At 39.6% G+C, this 17,740-nt stretch overlaps 2 protein-coding genes across 2 annotated transcripts; one reads left to right on the forward strand and one right to left on the reverse strand.

Moving 5' to 3' along the window:
* Positions 1-3,113: 3,113 nt before the first annotated feature.
* LOC111575546 (otoraplin) lies at positions 3,114-4,306 on the reverse strand. Its single transcript, XM_023280746.3, has 4 exons — positions 4,114-4,306; positions 3,817-3,956; positions 3,443-3,553; positions 3,114-3,327 (listed from the first exon to the last, which is right to left on the reverse strand). The coding sequence occupies exons 1-4, from the start codon at positions 4,226-4,228 to the stop codon at positions 3,304-3,306; spliced, it is 390 nt and encodes a 129-aa protein (XP_023136514.1). The 5' UTR covers positions 4,229-4,306; the 3' UTR covers positions 3,114-3,303.
* A 2,321-nt stretch (positions 4,307-6,627) lies between these two features.
* gtpbp2a (GTP binding protein 2a) lies at positions 6,628-17,734 on the forward strand. Its single transcript, XM_023280741.3, has 12 exons — positions 6,628-7,044; positions 8,119-8,145; positions 8,566-8,750; positions 9,268-9,376; positions 9,471-9,668; positions 9,896-10,070; positions 13,492-13,711; positions 13,859-13,994; positions 14,108-14,166; positions 14,269-14,440; positions 14,638-14,802; positions 15,631-17,734. Exons 1-12 carry the CDS (start codon positions 6,853-6,855, stop codon positions 15,811-15,813), a joined length of 1,821 nt encoding a protein of 606 aa, XP_023136509.1. The 5' UTR covers positions 6,628-6,852; the 3' UTR covers positions 15,814-17,734.
* Positions 17,735-17,740: the final 6 nt, after the last annotated feature.

Here is a 17,740-nt window from a genome sequence, read left to right on the forward strand (position 1 = left end):
TCAAAACAAGCAGTGAGCTGGCATTTTCTGACATTCTGAAGATTATTTGCGCCGACAAACCCCGATCATTCAAGCACCTCGAAGACACTACGGATTAAGTCAGTTCTTTGCCTGTAGTTATGCATGTATACATAAAGCAGAGAGGCTTCCATCACACTAGAGAATACTAAATTAGTTTTCTGTCTGTCATTGTCCTGAGTAAATACCTTTATTCTCAGGCTGGACAATGGGACTTCCATTTGCCAATGGATGGAAATGAGCTGCTTCAATGAAAAACATTCACGCTGAGTCATCCCATGTCTGGGGAGCAATACAGCGTGTCTGCGCTTCAAATGTTCTTCTTCGAAATCTTTTTATTTTCTTATTCCCACGTCAGTCCTGCTCACTGTAAGGTTACATCATTTTTCATGACTTCAACACAGTGCTCGGGGTGTTTTGTCGTATCCAAGAACTTTTCCCAAAAAATGCTGGGGGTTTTTTGGGTGAAATTATCTTTTATTGGTAATATCTTTCACTCCTTTTCTTAAAATTGCTTTATCTTCGGAACAAGAAAACTTGTTTTATAACCGAGACATGATGAGTTTTTCTGGAATGCAAATGACAACAACAAAAATACTGCTTTCCAACTCTAAAATGTCACACTCAGATGCTAACCAGATCTGAAGTTGTTGATCTCTCTGCTCTACAGGGTGCTGTGCTCTTAGCTGCAGAGGTGTGGGTGTGACACTGGGTGGAAAAAAAAACCCACAAAAAAAGAAAAGAAACGCACCTACTGTAGCCTGCGTTTGGCAGCTGCTCCTTTAAGCTCACATGGAGGATACATGCACACACACACACACACCAATGTGTGCGCATACATCAATCTCTTCTGTCACACTATCCCTGCCTGTCACCATGGTAACACCCTAAAGCTACAGCTGTCTCGCTGAAGATTGACTTAACTTGCTGTGATTTGTGTATTTTGTGGATTTGCATAGGCCCACGCATGCACACTCTTACAACTTCAATTGGCAATCAGCTGAAAAGATCCTGAGCTTTTCACCTCGTTGGGACAGTTGTTAGTAACAACCCTCGAATTTAGCATCCAGTTCCTCTGCGGATACTGTGTAATGATTCCGGTTTCATTCCAATAGCACTACATATTGAGACAGATGCTATTTTTCTGAGATTATTTTCTCAAGTGCTTTAGGAAATGTTTCATTTCTTCCTTCTTCTCTTCTCTTCTCTTCTCTTCTCTTCTCTTCTCTTCTCTTCTCTTCTCTTCTCTTCTCTTCTCTTCTCTTCTCTTCTCTTCTCTTCTCTTCTCTTCTCTTCTCTTCTCTTCTCTTCTCTTCTCTTCTCTTCCTGTCTTCAGACATGCCTCAGGTATGTTTTTGCTGAGTGACATTTTGTGGTTGCACATCTGAAGCAAGTTTGTATTGATCTGTGCTGAGTAGGGGACGGCAGGAGATTGATCGTTTGTGTGACAACCCTATTTCCTAAACTTGTAAGCACAACCAGAGAATGCCTCTGGTCAAACAGAAATAAACTAATGAAAATAACCTGTCTGCAGCGGCCGCAAAAATCAATGCATGCAGCAGTTATGCAATAGGCTTCCTGAGATGGCAGAGAAATTAAATGGCAGCTCTAAAGAACATAAAGTTTTCCTTTATCATAATGAAAGATGTTATATTCATCCACGTTATCTGGATGGGGGCAGTGACACAGAAAGAAAACATGACTCAAAACCAATCAAAAAGAGATTCCAGTCGACCTTTGGAAAGAGTCTTAACAGCGAAAATATGTCAGGCCACGTTTAATCATGATACTTCTTTGGAAGCTGTGTGGGTGGGTGCATGAGACAGACGGACTGGTAAACAGATGTAATCTCCTTGAGGAAATGATAATTTCATATCTCGTGTTATTTTAGCATTTTTGAACTCGAATGCTGTATTTACAAAATACTTGGAATACTAGCAAAAAGCAGTCTTTGCAAGCTTCTAAGGAGGTCTGGAGCTGGGACACTGACATAATTCAAAGCAACAAGATATATCTAAGAGAGATTTTAGCAAAACTGATGCATTTTTTGTCTGTTGTTTCTGTTTCAAGGTCAAAACACAACATGCACACAAGAGGAGCAGCTAAATCAACTGTACTGTAGCTTGACAGCTTGACAACTTTTCATGCAATCCACCTTTGTAATAGCATTTACACTGCTGATTTTACTCCAATTTGAATATGTGTTATGCCATATAGTGTTTTTGTTATTTGCCTCGGGTTTACTGAGATCTCCTGAGCAGATGCCACACCACATACAATCAAAAGTCAGCACCTCACCTGTACTAATGCCCCACATTAGATTCATCAGAGAACGCTAAAAGGCAAAACAGACGTGGTCGACAATGAATGGATTCTGAGACAAATATATCTTTGTGTCATTATTTCTTCCTGTGCCCTCGTCCTCAACTTCATTTTCATTCTTATCTTTCTCCGTCACCTGAATCCCTCATCCGCCTGTCCTGCAGTAACACCTTTTACCCCGTATTTTTGTAATTTTCCTCCCACTTAAGCACTTGTTCCCGTTTTCTCATTAGCCCTGCCACTTTTCATACTTGTTCAATTTTGCTCTACTTTTCAGTTTGTCACTGATTTTTTTTTTTCTCCCCAATGTGTTCCAGCTATTGCCTGTAACTACCATGCCAGTTTTCTGTATCCTAACTTGTACTTATCTGCTGTTAAAATTACTCTGCATCTTGGCCTTCTGCCCTGAGTTCTGCACACCAGTCATGACACCTTCACGCAATTATTTCTCTAATATCACATTTCTTTTCGGGAGGAAAAGATAATCAATTGACCTCCTCCCCTCTTGCTTTAGAATGATTCATGTGTAGCACAAAACTGACTTTGATAACAGCATAAAAAACCTTGACACTTGAATAAAAAGACCACATCAGGGCTACAAATTGAATCTGATAATATGTTTGCGGCAGGTGATGGTCTTCACAGCAGTAGCAATTCCATGGAAGTTACTAGATGTGTTAGCAGAAATGCACAGTAAAATTGCAATTACAAGTCTTTTAAAGATCAAATTAGCAAACTGGAAAATTGATTCTTATCTTTTCATATCATCACCATTTTGGATTTATGTGGGGGAAAAAAGGTTTATTGAGCAAAATATCTTAAGCAACACAGAGCGCTTGAATGTCTAGACACAACAGGATATAATGACACAGTCTGACACAGGGACTCAACTGAATAACTCTCCTGTTAAAGTCAGAGCTACAAAAAGAAAAGCTTGAAAGGAAGTTTCCAGTCTGCCATGCCTTAGTCACAGTAGAAGTCCATGTCCTGAAAGAAATGTAAAGCATAATTTTGACCCCATGTACGATTCTATAAAATAAATAGAGGAAAAAAGTATTCATCACAGATTATAAGAAGACATAAAAGACACAAATATACTCACAGTTGTTTGCATCTTAACCGTTTCTACCGCAAACTTGTGCGTCTCCTTCACCACAGTTGCAGGAAAGTATCCGATGATGCCCATCTGGTCCACATACCGCTCACTGTAAACCTGTCAGCGAAAAGAACAAGGGCCTCTCTAGCAAATTAGCATGCACCACCCTGTATATGTTTTATGCATTTAACCTTCCTTGTGAAACTTGACATAATTAAATGCTTGCTCATTTCAGATACAGTGGAATTCTATATTTAACCAAATGTCTTTCTTGACATTTTGCTCCTGTCAAGAATGGCCAGGATGTTTGTCACAGAAAATCCTCTGTACCTTGCAAATGTGCAGTGTTGTTAAATAACATGCCACAAATATGCACATACACTTCCAGACCAGAAGACTCCAGTGCCCTCTGCTGGTACGAGTTTAGAATACACATAAACCATCTGACCCTTCCTGATGTTGATGAATCTGCAGTCAGGAGCAATGAAGTCATCCAGGGCTGTGGCCATGGACAGAACATCTGATAAAGCACAGAAAACAAAACAGAAACGTGAAATACAAGAATCCTCGAAAACACTATCAAGCATATGTATTTTGTTATATGATTTTGATATGAAATAGCTTTCCAGATGCATTTTACACTCATCATCATGCTTTTATTTAATGCTCTAACTTACATGAGCATTCTGCATCGCCACAGATCTTGTTGTCTGCTAGTTTGTCCATGACGACAGCTCTCGCAGTCTGATGCAGAAGTCCCACACAGAGCAGAATCACCAGTGGATAACTCATGCTGATCACAAGAGCAGAACCAAGAGAGTGTTGTGTACGTGTGCAGATGTGAATGGGGACGTTTGAAGGAACTTAAGGCTATAAAAATCCCAAAACACTTCTCTCAGCCAGGACTGAATGGGCTGAGCCCTTGCATCAGAGGTCGCCTGACCAATCAGTGTTGAGTTTCAGAAATGCCAAACTCTGGAACTATTCATCTCCCACAGGGGAGTTGGCTGACTTTTCTCAAATCTCTGTCTCTTTTGAAGGAACAAGGAGCCTCAGTTCATGGGAAATGTGTGTTTTGAGCTCTGTAAAACAGCTAAAAAATGGCCAGAAACACAGTATGTTGCTTTTTGAAAAGGTCTTTGTGTGCCATATTTGTGGACAGACTGCACATACAGAGATATAACTTTTAACACATTTTGTGTAACTACAACTAAATCTATCTGACCCTGACCCATCTTAAGTAGACTTCAAAATGAGTTTGGAACATATTTAGCTGTAATTCAGAGCTTCTGTAATGCTAAAATTTCTAAAATAATAAGTCATGCAAATTTGTTTTAAATGTGAAACTTACAAACTGCAAAATATAGTGTAAAAAGAAAGGATGGACCCAGACTTGAAAGAATCACTGTGTACAAAATGTGATAATGTTTGGAAATAAAGTATTTGATTCTGAAAAACGTAATAATGGCACAACCAATGTGCATGTGTACTAGGTACTGTAAGTAGCTGTAACAAAGGAAGCAAATGCATCAAAGCTTGGTGGTGACAACTTGCCGTCTCGTCTGGAGGTGAATTAACCAATTTGCATGACAAATTAATAAATTTGAACATCTTCATCATCAGATAAAGCTTAAACTGTGATTTAAGTACACAGTGAGGTCTTCTTTCAAATGGTATCAAAACTGTGTCAGCATACTTTTAAATTTGGCATTGCAATCTTTTAGATTTTCTCAAAGGGCCCTGTGGACCTCAGATCAGTAAAGAGGAACATACTGGTATTTTCAAAACACTTTCAAAACAGAGTGTCCTTAGGGGGCGCTCTTGTCCCTTCACTGTCTCTGCAGGAAGACAGTCAGAGTTCATGAGACCTTTGCTTTGAGCTCTGTGAAATTAATAAATTACTGAACAGAAACACCCAATTTTGTTTTTTCAAAGGGTCTTTTAGTGCCATATTTGTAGACAGACTAAAATTCCCAGTGTAAGAAGAATTACTTTAAAGGCATTTTATGTGTCTAGTTCAACATGACTGTGAAGTATGTTTATCTTACATATGCAGTGCTTGTGTGATGCTTAAGAGGCTAAGTAATGTGTCAGTCAAAATAGTTTTAACTGCAAAACTTACAAAATGCAAAATATAGAGTAAAAAATAAATTGATTCAGACTTAATGAGCTGGAAAAAAAATCACTGTGTACAACATGTGATGATGTTGGGAAATAAACCACTTGAACCCGAATAACCTAAGAATAATACAACCAATATACCTATATATTATGTACAGAAAGTGATAGTAACGGTAGGAGCAAACGCATTGGAGCTTGTGGCAACAACTTGTGTAGCCTGGAGGTAAATTAGGAAATTTGCATAACAAATGTATTTGGAACTGGAAAAAATCCAATACAGCCTTCATCATGATGAAATTGTTGAACAATGCTTGAAATACACAGTGAGTGCTTTCAAATTCTATCAAAAATTAAGCCAAAAATACGGAGAGGTTCTCTCAAGGGACCCATTGAAGCTCAGATCAGTTAAGGACACTTATATTGTGTACCTAGGGGGCACTCTTGTCCCCTGGCTATGGTTATTTTTCCTTTATTTTGTTTGTTTGTTTGTTTGTTTGAAATGGGAGGGGAGGGGGAGGAAGTAGTAGATATATAAATATAATAGATATGACTACCTGTACTCTCTAATCAGCCTTTAAGGGTATGACGAGAGCTTTTAAGAAAGTAAAACAAACCTTAAAACAAAACAAAGTGATGACAAGGTGAACTCCTTTTGCAGCCAAAATAACAAAGCAAACACGTCACAGAAAAAACAAAATATTTAGAATACACAACATCAATACAGAACTGAAAGGGTATCAAAGCCTCTAAATGCCAGCCTATAGGTCAGACACTGCGTGTCTAAGGCGATGAAACATTTCTTCGATTTTGTGTCCTCATCTTTTGTGAACAGACTTCCCAAAGTCTTTGTAAACAAGCACGCAAATATTTCCTTTTTCGTCTGATGCAAAGCGCTGCAAATCGGTGCGGGTGTGCGAACGCTGTGTCGACCTGGTTCAAATAGGCGGGCGGAGTTAACAATACAAGGCGGCCAGAAAACAAAAGCAACCGCTCGCCCGCGTTGTGCAGTTTGATAAAACAGGCACACCCTTTGACGTTTCGGGCCGTGACGTTGGCACACCGTAAACTCAAAAGGATAGTCTCGGACGGTGCTGTTATTGTTCGGATTCAGGAGTTTGGGGGGAGGTCGGTGCTTTGTTTTTATTCTGGGGGCAGTAAGCTACCACTAGCAGGGAAATTTCGGTCAAATATTAGCACCTTAATTCCTGGCCTGAGGTCTTTTTTTTTAAAAGTAACATAGCGCCTTATTTCGTCCAGGTAGTGGTAAGCTAACAAGTTAGGTCCTAAAGTAGCCGATGGATGCGCGGGTTTCGGACTTATTTGGCTCAGGAAATGGACACGGCTCTGGGTCTCAAGGTGTTGCGTCCAAGTCGGGGAATGGCTTTGGGGTAGCCCCTAAAAAGTCTTCAGCAAAGAACAAGAAGGCAAAAGCTCGATTCTCCCGCAACTTCAAACCAAGCAATAACACCCCGTATCTACCTCCAGAGGTAAGGTGGAAATTATGGACACAACTAAGCTAGGGGCAGTCGAGCTAATATTATTTACGACACATAAATGGTGGTAATAACAGTAACCTAGCCGGTGTTTGGGTGCTTGATGGATGTTTGGTTTCATTTCCTGTCCCCGGCGCTAGCTTCGCTACTCCTGACTTGAACCTGCAGTGACACGTAGCTAGTCGGTAAAGGAAAATGAATGAAATGTCGGTTCCAGATTAGCAATCTCACATGTGCTATCAACTGATAATTTGCCATTTTCTGTACTTTTTTGGAGTCACATGCTACATGTGTGTAAATCAAAAGCCGTGTGATATAACTAAATGGCTAGTATTATGCTAGCTTAGCATTGCAAACAGCTGTGTTTGTAAATAGGGGGGCGGGTGTGCTGTACTATATAGCCTGCCAGCCTAAATATAATGTTACCAAGGACTGGACACTACACAATAACAAATTATCACTTGGATCATTTTAATACATGAGTTACTTCACTTTTGGCTCACTCGATAGTTGCCATTATCTTTGTTTTCTCAGAAAACGAGGAAGTAGACATTATGTTGACTTCGAGCTACTAATAGACCAAAATATGTTATTGGAGCCAAATACAAAACATATTGCTTTCAGGTCTAGATTGTGCTGTCATTTTAATAAAACTTATATGTAATTAAAGAGATAAAGTGTACTTTATCACAGCACCATGGTCATAAACTGTTTATGAGACATATTCCATGATCCTAAAGTGACCTCAATTGTTAGTATATTTATGGATTTGTCCTATTTCTACGGACATCGCCTAGTTAACCTTACACATATTTAAAAGAACCTTTCCGCCTTTCATGCTTGTTTTAATAATGTGTTAAGTATATGTGTATTAAGGCTAACTAAGCAGTTAGTTAGTTTGTATAGCTGTCAGTGTTTGCCTATTCACAGGAGGACACTGACTGCTTAGTCAGTCAGATTGCTTTTCTTTTTGCCTTTAAACAAATCAATAGCCTGTTGTCTCACTTCTCTACAGTCTGACAGCTGTTGTTCCTTTTCTGTCTCTTTGTCTCTCTCCCCGTCTCTCAGGCTGAAGAGGGAAACATAGAGTACAAGGTAAGCAAATCAGCTATGATGCGAGAACCTTGTTTTGATCAGATTCTATATTGGTTTCCTTCAGAGAGAGCTAGTTGCCTTACATAAATCTATGAAAAAGGGTTCATGTAGGCCATACTGCTTCATGTCAATAATGTACATGTTATAGCTAATTTATTACTCCAGTCAGTCAGCAGTATGTACGTCAGAATATACAAGTACAGTCTCACCATGGAAATTTAACACCACAGTGGATTAACAAGAGCATTTTTAGTATCTGGACAGCTGTTTCTCCTTTACACCAACACTGACTTTATTTCAGTTTCTTATTGCCTCTGTCCTACAGTAATCATTTGTAATGTTAGTTATTTGAATCAGTATTATTAAATACTCTCCACAAGTTAGGTTTAAGTTAAACACTGTTGTCTTTCCCTTGTCTAGCTGAAGCTGGTGAACCCCACACAGTACCGCTTTGAGCACCTGGCCACACAAATGAAATGGAGACTGCAGGAGGGTCGAGGCGAAGCTGTCTATCAAATAGGTGTTGAAGATAATGGCATGTTGGTGGGACTATCAGAGGAGGACATGAGGGCGTCACTAAAAACCCTCCATAGACTGGCAGAAAAGTAAGTCCACAAAGATAGACATTAATACATCTTTTTCACGGCAGGCATTTGGCTTAATAATAAATAATAATAATAATAATAATAAATTGTATTTGTAATGCACTTTTCATTTAGGCAAAATCTCAAAATGCTACATTTAAGATATAAAATGGCTTGTCTTTGTAGCAAAAGCACAGGAGTAATAAATAACGTTAACAACAGCTGAGTTCCATTAAGTGTCTATTTCACCCATTTCAGCCAGCCAGCATGTACAATAAATACAATGCTTGGAAAAGGGCTCACCTAAATGGATTGCAACCATTGTTGCTGTTAGCAGGTACACCTGTGCTTTTCCTGGGATAATCTTGTCTATAATGTCTGCTGTGAGTAACATTTATTATTCCACTTTGACAGTAACATTTACTCTAAGATTCCATAGCTAAACCCGACCTAAACTAATGGAAAGTAAAAACTTACCAAAACTGGTGAGAGATTATTATGCAATTTAGATATGAAATCTTTTTTTTTTTCCTGACAGAGTTGGAGCTGACATCACCGTTCTCAGAGAGCGGGAGGTGGACTATGACTCCGATGTTCCCCGTAAGATTGCTGAAGTTCTCATTCGCAAGGTGCCAGATGACCAGCAGGTTAGTGGGCCTACTGTGAAGGCGTGTTGTTTGTTGACTGTTCATTTTTAACTGTATGGCATTTTAATTTTTTTTTTTTTTTTTCCGTCTGCAGTTCCTAGATCTGCGGGTAGCTGTACTGGGTAATGTGGATTCGGGCAAATCCACTCTGTTGGGTGTTTTGACACAAGGTGAGCTAGACAATGGACGGGGAAGAGCGAGGCTCAACCTCTTCAGACATTTACATGAGATCCAGACTGGACGCACTTCAAGCATAAGCTTTGAGATCCTTGGCTTCAATAGTAAAGGAGAGGTGAGAAAAGAATAAATTCCAAAGAATAAATAATGTATATGCTAGTTACATAAGCTTACAACATTCGTCTTAAGTAGCAGCGAGAGTTAAATATGTTATGGTTCTTGCAACTTGGGTTAAATTCCTGTACAACTTAATGTCATTGTTGAAATGAAATTGTCATCATACTGCTGCATCAGCAACTAGTGTGAGTAACTGATATCTAGCTTTACTTTTTTCCCTCCTAGGTCGTGAATTACAGCGAGTCTCGGACAGCCGAAGAGATTTGTGAGAGTGCCTCTAAAATGATCACATTCATTGATCTGGCAGGTCACCACAAGTACCTGAAGACCACCATCTTTGGCCTCACCAGCTACTGTCCAGATTTTGCTATGCTGGTCGTCAGCGCAAATACTGGCATTGGTGAGCATTTCTTTTCATTTGATTGTGTTTTTCATTTTTTGGTGTGTCAATTGAAATGTGCTTGTGTCTCCTCCTTCACTCTTCATCCTTTGTCTAGTCACTTGGACATTTAGTTCAGCCAAATTAAGAATGAATCTTTCACAAGCTGGTGATACAAACTTGCAGGGCTGATCTGACATTGAGCCCATGTTTGTGTACACCTCACCTCCACACTGTAGTGGACTTAACCAGCTGTGCTTGACACTTTGCAGACATGTGATATCTGAGCTTACATAACAAACTGCCCTTCCTACCACGCCCCCTTTATCCCTCCTCCTCGTCCCTGCCTGCTACAGCCAGTCCCAAAATATCTCAAATACCATCCATTCACGTCGACCCACTGGAGGTAGTTCTGTGCTTGATCTGAGTGTTAACCTGACTCCGGCAAATATGTCCGTAAACTCGTGTGTATTTTAACATTGCTGACTTTGCAAAAGGACATAACACTTAACAGTCATTCCCTAAATACTTGCAGGCAGCCTTTTAAATAGGGTTAAGGCTTTCTGTTTTGTGTGATTAAATACCCAAATATTTTTTTTCTGAATAAGCCGACCATTTTAGATTGTATTCTCCGCTCCTCTGAAAGCTGCTGTGTTTCTTTCTACAAGGAGATACTGTGCAGGATACAGGGCAAACAACAACCAAGCAACAGCTCAAAATACACATCTGGTACCATAACTAAAAAGGCAACTAGGAAGACAATGCAAATAAGTTGGTCATGTGCTACAAAAGAACACAGTAATTTACACGTTTTGTGTTGCAAAAAGGATTTTCACAGTCCAACTTTACCCAAATTGGAACCATTTAAAACCAGTTAATCTTTTTATTTAAAGTACTCTCTCCTCAATTCTGGTCTTTATCTGAAAGAGGAAAATAATGAGCCTCACTTAGGGTATCATATTTCAGCTCCTTGTTTTATTTATAGATTCTATAGTGCATGATGTGCTTTCACCAACCCAGACCCTTTATGATAACAGTAAGTGAAAGTGAGTGCAGGAAGCCTGTGTCCAGGGAGGGACATACTTTGAAACCTGAGCTGCTTAAACTAGTGGGACAGGCCAGACTGTTACTGGCCTGACTGTACTGTGCTTGTGATGATATGTTGTTTGTTTACTCTTGTTGCTGTAAAAGTAAAACACATTATTACGTAGTTTGTAGGACTTGGTATTAAAAAGAATGTTGTCAAAAGTGGGTTCAAATCCACACAGCACCATCAGGGGATGCTGCAACATTAGATTGCTCAAATATTGTGGCATGTCTCTGTTTATGTCAACTCTGTCAGATGATGGGGTGAAGGTGGTGCTTTGACAGTCACAAGTGAATCCAAATAAGACCTCCCCTGTGTTTGTGTGTGCTTTTGAAGGTAATGGTACAAAATCACATTTGGTTATTAAGAAATCTGCAGCTATATTTCATTTTGTAAGTTACAAGGAGACCTGTACATGAAATCTGAGCCTTTGAGAAAACGCTTGTTACTTAGCTCTCCAGGTCACCGCCTGCTTATTAGATGAACTGTACTGAGCTGCTGTTACTGTACAGATGGCTGTGCTTAGCTATTTTTAGGGTCCTTTCTAACATATAATTTGAGTAATTTTTCAAAAGTTTGTTGACCCAAACACACAAAAGAGTTGTGTGTTTGTGAGTTATTTTTGAGTTAACTTTTTTTTTTTTTTAAATCAAATTTTTGTTTACTTTTGTCTAACCACAGTAGTAGAGGATATATACAGACACAAGTAGAAAACTATTAGAATGCTCAAAGGTTTTGTTAGGCACAGTCCCAGAATGTTTGAAAAACTGGCATCAGTAGAAAGAGATGCAAATCTCTGATTACTCTGTCTATGGCCTGGATGTGACCCTCAGTGTACAGTCAGTGTTTTATTTATATTTATTCATTATTATTATGCCACCACCAAAAGGAAAAATATGCCCAGTGCTGTAAAAACACATAATTAAAATATTTTTTTCTACAAGGAAATTAAGTTCAGTCCTGAAGTTTAGAAATAGAGATTTCCCCTGATAAGAAAGGACACACGCATTTGCTGTTTTATTATTTTATATATTAGAAATTAGCTGATTCTGAAATTGAAATCTGAGGAAAAAACTCCATCTGCAGTACTACGCATTTTTAAAGCCTGCATCTCCATCTTCTTTAATTAATATTTATCTGTGCTTGAATTTCTGTATTGCACAGTAGGCATTGCTGTGTTTGCGCCTCTGAAGTGGGGCATGCTGGGGAAAATGAGGTCAAGAATGAGGACCATCTTAGCTACGCGACAGACAGAAAGGGACATGCTGTCTGCAACCCAAGAGCTACGGCTTTAATTATGAAACAGAGTAATTGATCTGTGTAATGCATAGCGCTCGTCTTAGGTTGTAACTGTGACAGGCCAAACAGGCTAAGGGGATGTAATCAAAGTCTAAGAACGAGGTACTACACTTTCTTCTATGCATCTTTACCCTGAATGCACCAACAATAACACATCTAGCAAAACACTGCAGCTCATCTGACAAGAGGTCAGGTTGTTCTGAATCTCTGGCAGTCAGCAAATGTATGTTATGGGACAGTACCCTTAAAATCCTCCGTGACCTAAAACAAGTTGAGACCTATACTCAAACGGAGACATAACCTACTACAGGTATCGTTTTTTCTCACGTGCCAGCTTTGTTTACAAAGAAATATAACCCACCAGACATGCGCTCAGGACACGGCTGACTTTGGAACAAGTCGCTTGGTTAAGACTGGGTATTAATTGCCATTCTGGATGACATACAATATGCATAAGTGACATAATTACTATATATGGTATATATCACTCTGCTCTGCAATCCTGTCTGTTCTCTCCAATTACATAACAATAAATACGTCATGGGAAATTCTTCCCAGTCTTGTCAGTCTTTATGTCATCTTTGACTTACATTAATTGCCAGCTTATAGATAACCAATGTTATCTGAGGTCACAACAGGTCTTAACTGCACAGATTAGAATGCTGTAATGATTTCCAAAGAGCTGCTTGCCATTCCCTGAGAGAGCAACTGTTGTGTTTGTACACAGAATAAATTTCCATACTTCAGAAGGCTCATTGATTTGATATTTTAAGTTCACTATGTGGCCCTGTCTGCATCGTGACATTTCCATACTTGGTGGCTTGTAGGTTTGATTCTATCTGAGGCAGCAGTGTGCATTGATATGTTCTGCTTGGTTGTGTTTAAGTCCTTCCTTCTTATTTAATGTAAAATTGCCCTGGATCAAATATAGTCCATCATATTGAACAGATCAAATAAACAGGGCCTCAGTTGCGAAAGCTCTTTTAGTGATAGGAGGCAATTTCAGGCAAGAGCAGCTACAATTTATCACTTCTCCCCCTTCTCACTCTTTTCCAGCTGGTACAACACGGGAGCATCTTGGCCTCGCCATGGCCCTGAAGGTCCCCATCTTCATTGTCATTAGTAAGGTGGACTTGTGTACACGGGCCACGGTGGAGCGCACAGTGCGGCAGCTGGAGCGAGTCTTGAAGCAGCCAGGCTGCAACAAGGTTCCTATGGTTGTAAGCAGCACAGACGATGCCGTCACAGCAGCACAGCAGTTTGCCCAGTCACCCAAGTAAGAAACACATTCATATACATAATTACTTGAACTTGTTGTCCATTTAATGCTTTGTAGTTACATGGCTGCTTCCTCTAGTAGAGGTTAGAAACTAGACTGTCTTACCTTTGTGTCCTGATGATGTTCTTGTACTCTTCCTCCCAGTATAACGCCCATCTTCACCTTGTCCAGTGTGTCTGGAGAGAGTCTTGACCTGCTTAAGGTCTTCTTCAACATCATTCCTCCCCTTAGCAACAGCAAAGAGCAGGAGGAGCTTATGCAACAACTAACTGAGTTTCAGGTAAATCTTGGTATAACTTTATTCATGTGTGCATGTTATCATACACACTTCCAGATGCAATCTAGGTACTAGGTGATACTGGATGTGATTCACAGCAATGTGCATCATTACAGGTGGATGAGATCTATACAGTACCAGAGGTGGGGACGGTAGTGGGAGGTACTCTGTACAGGTCAGTGTGTGGAGTTATTTTTTTCCTTCAAGTTGCACTTTTTCATTTACTTCTCCATTTAGCATGAGCTACTTCTGATTCGCTATTTTTAAAAACATGCAGTGGTATTTGCCGTGAGGGGGATCCTCTTGTGGTAGGGCCAACTGACTCAGGCCAGTTCCACAAGTTGACCATTGGCAGCATCCAAAGGAATCGCTCGGCATGCAGGGTACTCAGGGCTGGCCAGGCTGCGACACTTGCACTGGGCAACTTTGACCGATCGCTACTACGCAAGGTCAGACTCGTGAGACTTTTACAGTGTGTCTCTGTTTTTAAAGGAAATATTTGGTTCTTTATGATGGTGCCAAAGTTGCTACTAGAATTCAGAGTTTTCAAATACATATTTTTTAATATTAACACACTGTATACTAATTGTATTTTATTATGTGACGTGTGGAAAACCATCCATATCATCTTGTTTACCATTGACAGGGCATGGTAATGGTGAGTCCAGAGATGGATCCTACCATTTGCTGGATGTTTGAGGCTGAAATCGTGCTGCTTTTCCATGCCAAGACCTTCCACAAGGGCTTCCAGGTCACTGTGCACATTGGCAATGTGAGACAGACTGCAACTGTGGAAGCAGTGTATGGCAAGGTTAGTTAATCTACTAAGCAAACACTCTTCCTGTTGGACAGTTGATCCCAGCATAAATCACAATGTTGCCTACTGTTTTGCAGTTGTGTCGACAGAAAATGTTTCTCTTAATTAGTCTAATTTATCAAATACATGTTGGGGTTACAGCTGCTTTGAGCAAGGCGAGACTATAAAATTACATAACTTGACAGTTTAATGCTGGTTATATATATATCTACCTGACACACCTATTCTCATTACGTTTTTGGTTACATTGTTCAATTGTTAAGTTTATATACATCGTCAGTTTGGGCAGATACGTCTGCTTAACAGAGCAAGGCTGGTTTTACTGCATTGCATACATGACTTGTGGTGAAGTTCAGTAATCCTTTTATCTCTAGTAGTGCTACAGAGCTGTGTTTGTGTGAGTGGGTCCCTTGTTTTGCCTTGTTTATCTTACATATGCACGCACATGGGTGATATGATATAGTCCTGCTAATAGTGTCACACTATTCCACAGCTGTCAGAGGCGTGCCAAGATATGCAAAAGTGCTGCAGCAAACGCATGACTGATTTTTTTTTTTTTTTTAAAAACTGCCTTTACAAGTGTTTTATGAGGGGAGAGATTCACTGCATATGTTTGTTAGCCCTCAAGGATTTACAGTATAAATAATAAATTTTAGCAAATAACTTTGAATCTAAGCAGTTGTGTCCAACAAAGCACCACAAAGTTATTTAAATTTATAACTCAATACCGCTTAAACCACGGCCCTTTGCTGCACTTGATCCAACTGACTTGTTCATAATGTTACCTTTGTTTTGTTTTTGTCCTACATCACTGTACCACAGGAGGAGCTGAGAACAGGGGAGAAAGCAGTGGTTCTCTTCAGGTTCATCAAGCATCCAGAATATCTGAAGGTGGGAGCGAAGGTGCTCTTCAGACAGGGGGTGACCAAAGGTATCGGTCATGTCACCAAGCTGCAGCCCATCGGCCTGTACCAGCCATCCCAAAGGGAGGATGAGGAAGCTTGATGTTGCTTGGACAATCACAGCAGAAAACACCGTCCCACCCCCAAATAAGGTGCTTTATAAACCACCTCCTACTTTCTCCAAAGGCCACTCTGCCCTTTTCCTGGCACAGTAAACCCCTTTTACAGGGTTTTGTTGTTTTTTTTTCACCCTTTTCCAAAGCCTTGTTACCACCTTACTTGTTTATCATCTTCAGCCTTTTAAATGACTGCTGATGTTTTAACGTGCTTTTTGGTGTTGAGATTTAAAAGGGTGTTACTTTTCATGGCACTGATAAGAGGATACCTCTCAACAATCACTTAGCAACATCTACCAAAGTGATATATATAGAGAGAGAACATTTTGTTGCAATGCACAGATCAATAGGTGGATACTACAAAATTGCATTCTAATATCTACAGTGAAGTGCTGCTTACAGAGTTTACACCGAAACGCACTCCTAACACTCAATTCAACCAACACACTCACACACACTTCGCACTGAAACATAAAAGCCAGTGTAGATACACCTGTGGCAGGTAACTGTTTACAAACTCAACAGTTGCAAGTATGAGATGCTTTGACATGAAGGTTGTACCATGTATCACCAATGTGATACTCCACAGCAGCTTGTCTGTGTTACCAGCATAGTGCCTGACTGATAATTACAGACCTCTGATCTCACATATTTGATCTCCCTTAAATCATATCGTCTTCATAGTAACTGCTGCTGAATTATGTGAGATAAAAGCAATGAGATCCAATCATGGGTTTCAGACATGGCTTGTCAGTCACACAGAAGCTAAACCATCTCACTTTAAGCTATGTTGCTGACAATGGCACTTTACAAAGGTGAAGGAGAGCATTGTGAGGTAGGACTTGACCCAGTTTGTATGTACGTCTGACAAAATAACTCACAGTGGTGATCACCTTTTATCTGTCACGTTTGTCTGTGAGAATTATTTTTTATTCACTAATAATGCCTCACAATAGTGCGGTGAGATGGTAACGATCTTGCTGCCTATGTTTCAAGTGCTTTAGTTACTCAGGTCAGTGTAGATATTGTATTAGACAGCATTCCACTTTCACAGAACTACTCCAAGGGGGTTTCTGTTGCAGATTTAGAGGAGGGGTGGTAGGGAGATTTGAGGAAAAAAAGACAAAAATCGTTTCTCCCAAAGAGATTTGTTTGATTATGCATTAGTAATGAAAAGCTGCCTATTCTTGCAGCTTTGTTTAAAAGCAATTATATTTGAGGTACTTGATGTCGTCTCTTCACCTAAGTTACTGATGTCACGAACTTTGAAGGGGTTTTATCACAGTGCCTAATGGAACTACAGTTTGAGTAGCCTTCCATTACAGCCCAAAGTTTTTACAACTACTTAAGTTGGTGCTACTACTAGAACAGCTTTTGATATTTAGTAGACAACTTTGAAAAAGAATGTTAAATACTACTCTGTTCTGTTGTTGGCCTCACCATCTGTCTTATTATTTCATGTTATAGTAATTTATACACACGTTATTGTCCGACTGGCATCAGTGATACAGAGGACAACTGAACTCTGCTGGTTTCTTGCTCATGTGTTGTTCATGCACAGTTTGTGTGCAGTGAAAGACAGATAAACTAAGAATGCATTTCAACCAAAATATTTTATAGCATTTATAAAGAGTTCAGGTGTTGAAGCTTGTTTTAATGCATCTCTGAAGTATTTTCTAGATTTGTAGTTCAGATTTTACAGTTCATTCAAACACATTTTTCACAGATGCAGTGTTCTCAATAACACCGGCACATCTTCACGTTTTGGAAAATCACATTTAAGGCCTGTATTCATTTGAATTGAAAGTATAATATTTTGATCATTGTTTGGGTGAAATGCAATATTTATGTACAGATCCAATTTGTGTGTCATGATGTACATGAATATAACTTTTATTGCCTCTTTAACTGGTG

This window comes from Amphiprion ocellaris, chromosome 16 (assembly GCF_022539595.1).
Source record: "Amphiprion ocellaris isolate individual 3 ecotype Okinawa chromosome 16, ASM2253959v1, whole genome shotgun sequence".
Lineage (NCBI taxonomy): Eukaryota > Metazoa > Chordata > Actinopteri > Pomacentridae > Amphiprion > Amphiprion ocellaris.